Below are 2,873 nucleotides of genomic sequence, written 5' to 3' on the forward strand. Positions count from 1 at the left end.
AAAACAATATCAGGCGAACCCCACCAGGTAGTTCTATAAAAATATATTTCCTCGTATCAATCGAATGATTCTCGCAAGCAAATATAGGGAAAGACATCATAAAAACTTATGTTAGACTTTAGACAAATCATGGAATTTGTAATAACTACCTGCACAAAACAGGTATAACTGAAACTTTTCAATGCAAAAATTATAGCGGTAATGAGATGCTTAAACTTATTATATTTGAATGCCCAGCTTACAAAAACAATGAGAAATATTGTTCCATAATCTAGATACAAATCAAAATATTATTTATGCTAGCATTGTATAGTAAGAGACTGAGCAAAAAGGTTTTATATTCATAAATGAAAATTTATAACATATAGTTATGGTGTTAGCGCACTAGTAAATCAGATATATTTAATTTAATAAACAGTAGCAGTAACAAAGGGATTTATTATGCAAAATGTCCTAAAGAGATTTTGTAGAATATAGTTAATTGATTTTCGCCTGTGTGGAATAAACCAATGCCACCCACATGGAAAAAGAAAATAATAAAAAAAAAGATGAGTGTTGCACAATATAAAAGATTACGCAGTTTGATCGTGTATAGGGTACTGTAAAAAGGAATAGACTCCTTTAACTTATTTATACAATTAAGTGAACATGCAAATAGTTCAGGTGAATCTCTTGTTTTAAAAATTTCTTCAGACAAAGTGATATATTAAATAAATTCAGATTAAAAAAACTTTCCAACATTTTCCTACCTGACTTTCTTCAACTGACTATCCAAAGATTATTATACAATATCATATTTATTTTTTAAAAATATAAATTACAGTTATACAATTATTTCTTAAATTATCCACATATTTACAACAAAAAAAAAAAATTTAGTCTAATCAAAAATAATTTTGAATTATTTTACAAAATACTTTTGCTATTACACATTACATTATATATATATCTAGACAGTTCAATTTATCAATAGAAGGAGGCTAAACAATTTTTCCATTAAATAAATCTTGCAAAACTAGCGAAATCCATACATATATGTACAAAATCATATAAACAATTTCTTCTTATGATTATAATTTCAACTGACTACACATATTTGAATACAGAACATATATATATATCAATTATTGTAACATTAAAACGTTATACATTTAAAAGTGCAAAGTCTTGAATTTACTTAAAAGATAGATTATACATTTTTAGTGCGACCAAGTGTACCTTCAGTGAAACCACAGGATTATTTAGAAATTTACCTATATTTCCTATTCTCCATTTAAATAATCAATACATTCATTAAAGAATTTATCACATTTTTTCTAATACTCTATAATAAATAATGATAGATAAGGAATTTCTGAGTTGAATTTTCAAGTTTTAGTTTAACCCATTTAACTTTTTTCACTTCTTTCAAAAAATCCTAAAGTAAACAATGTGACTTTTTTGTACAATTTTAAATTTATGCGCAAACAAAATAATTTAATATAGAAAGTAAGACAAAGACAGAAGTGAGGATTTGGCTATGTGATACTTGGGCGCCAGCACTTGTTGCCAACGTTAAATCTTCAGTAAAATCACTTAATCCTGCTTCGCCCATTGTTGCGACTCGAAGTACGTAGTTTTTGTTGGATTTAAGAAAATTCAGCACATAAGGTCCATCAGCTGTTTAAAACAAAAATGAGTTCATAGTTAAGTTATAATGCAGATTGTTTAAACAGTAAAATAAATAAAATTAACATGTCAAATTATTGATAATCATAAATATAATTAAATATGATTTTATGGATGTAATTAATAAGGAGATTAAAGAAAAGATAATGTAATCCTGAATATGGGGAAAGGATCATAAAACATTTCATTATTAATAATATATAAAAAGTGAGTTATTTGTTGTTTATTATTCAGAGATATAATTGACAATTAGTGAAATCTAGTATGTATTGGTTGCGGTGCTCCTGCCCATGAGCCCTATCCTAAAGCAGAGTTAGGCAAAAATTAGCTACAGTTGAAACTAATGGCTAAAGTTGCCATGGATACAATATTTATTTATCAATGGTTCATTCACGAAAAAGGGTCGTATCCATGGCAATTTGAGCTATTAGTTTCAAATAAAGTTAATTATTGCTCATATCTGCCCTAAAGGGCAAAACCAGCATGCATGGCCCGAACCCAATATCACATATAAATAAAACAATAAAGGTAACCTGTAAAAATTAGTAAATTTTGAGTTGTAATACTCCATCTGTGAGAATGTAATGTGTTTTTTCTCATCTCTCTTCTAACCATCATCCAGATTTAATTATTTTTAAATTGGCTCAAAAAAATTTTTTTTTTAATTACCAAATTGAATACAAATTTATAGGATCATTTAAAATAAAAATTATGTATGATATAAAATATTATAATTTCATACTTTTCAATTCTTATAAGAAACTTTAGATGAATATTAATTAAAGACTTCCTTCATAATTGATTGATGTTTCTGAAAAAATTTATTGAAAAAATGGTGTGCTGTCCAACTGCATGGTTGCTGCATACACCATATAGTCAAAACAGTAATTTATTTTTTAACTTTTTTTTTTTTTGATTATTTATTTATTGTAATTTACAACTGTACAAAATAATACAATAAGTAAATATGTTGTATGTTTCATATACACTTGAAAATCTTGGGAAGGAACCACCCATTGGTGGTACTTCAAACTTTTTTAACTTAAAATATATTTAGGTACAGTATAACTTAAATTAATCAGTAATACATAGAGGTAATTTTGGTTTTTAATTATTTTATTGTTTATGTTCTTAATTGTTTTTTCTTAATATATTTTAATTTTTTTTTGACTTTGTTATTTTATTATTATTAATTTTCCCCTCCC

At 26.0% G+C, this 2,873-nt stretch overlaps 1 protein-coding gene across 1 annotated transcript in view; it reads right to left on the reverse strand.

Moving 5' to 3' along the window:
* Positions 1 to 6: 6 nt before the first annotated feature.
* The window catches only part of LOC106686586 (limbic system-associated membrane protein), a gene marked incomplete at its 5' end in the record, with an annotated part of 15,972 nt that continues 13,105 nt past the window's right edge, over positions 7 to 2,873 (reverse strand). The window contains 1 exon segment of the mRNA XM_014429972.3: positions 7 to 1,659. Within this exon segment, the coding sequence (XP_014285458.1) occupies positions 1,457 to 1,659 (203 nt within the window).

This window comes from Halyomorpha halys, unplaced genomic scaffold (assembly GCF_000696795.3).
Source record: "Halyomorpha halys isolate HHAL.00 unplaced genomic scaffold, Hhal_1.1 Scaffold843.1, whole genome shotgun sequence".
NCBI classification, from domain to species: Eukaryota; Metazoa; Arthropoda; class Insecta; order Hemiptera; family Pentatomidae; genus Halyomorpha; species Halyomorpha halys.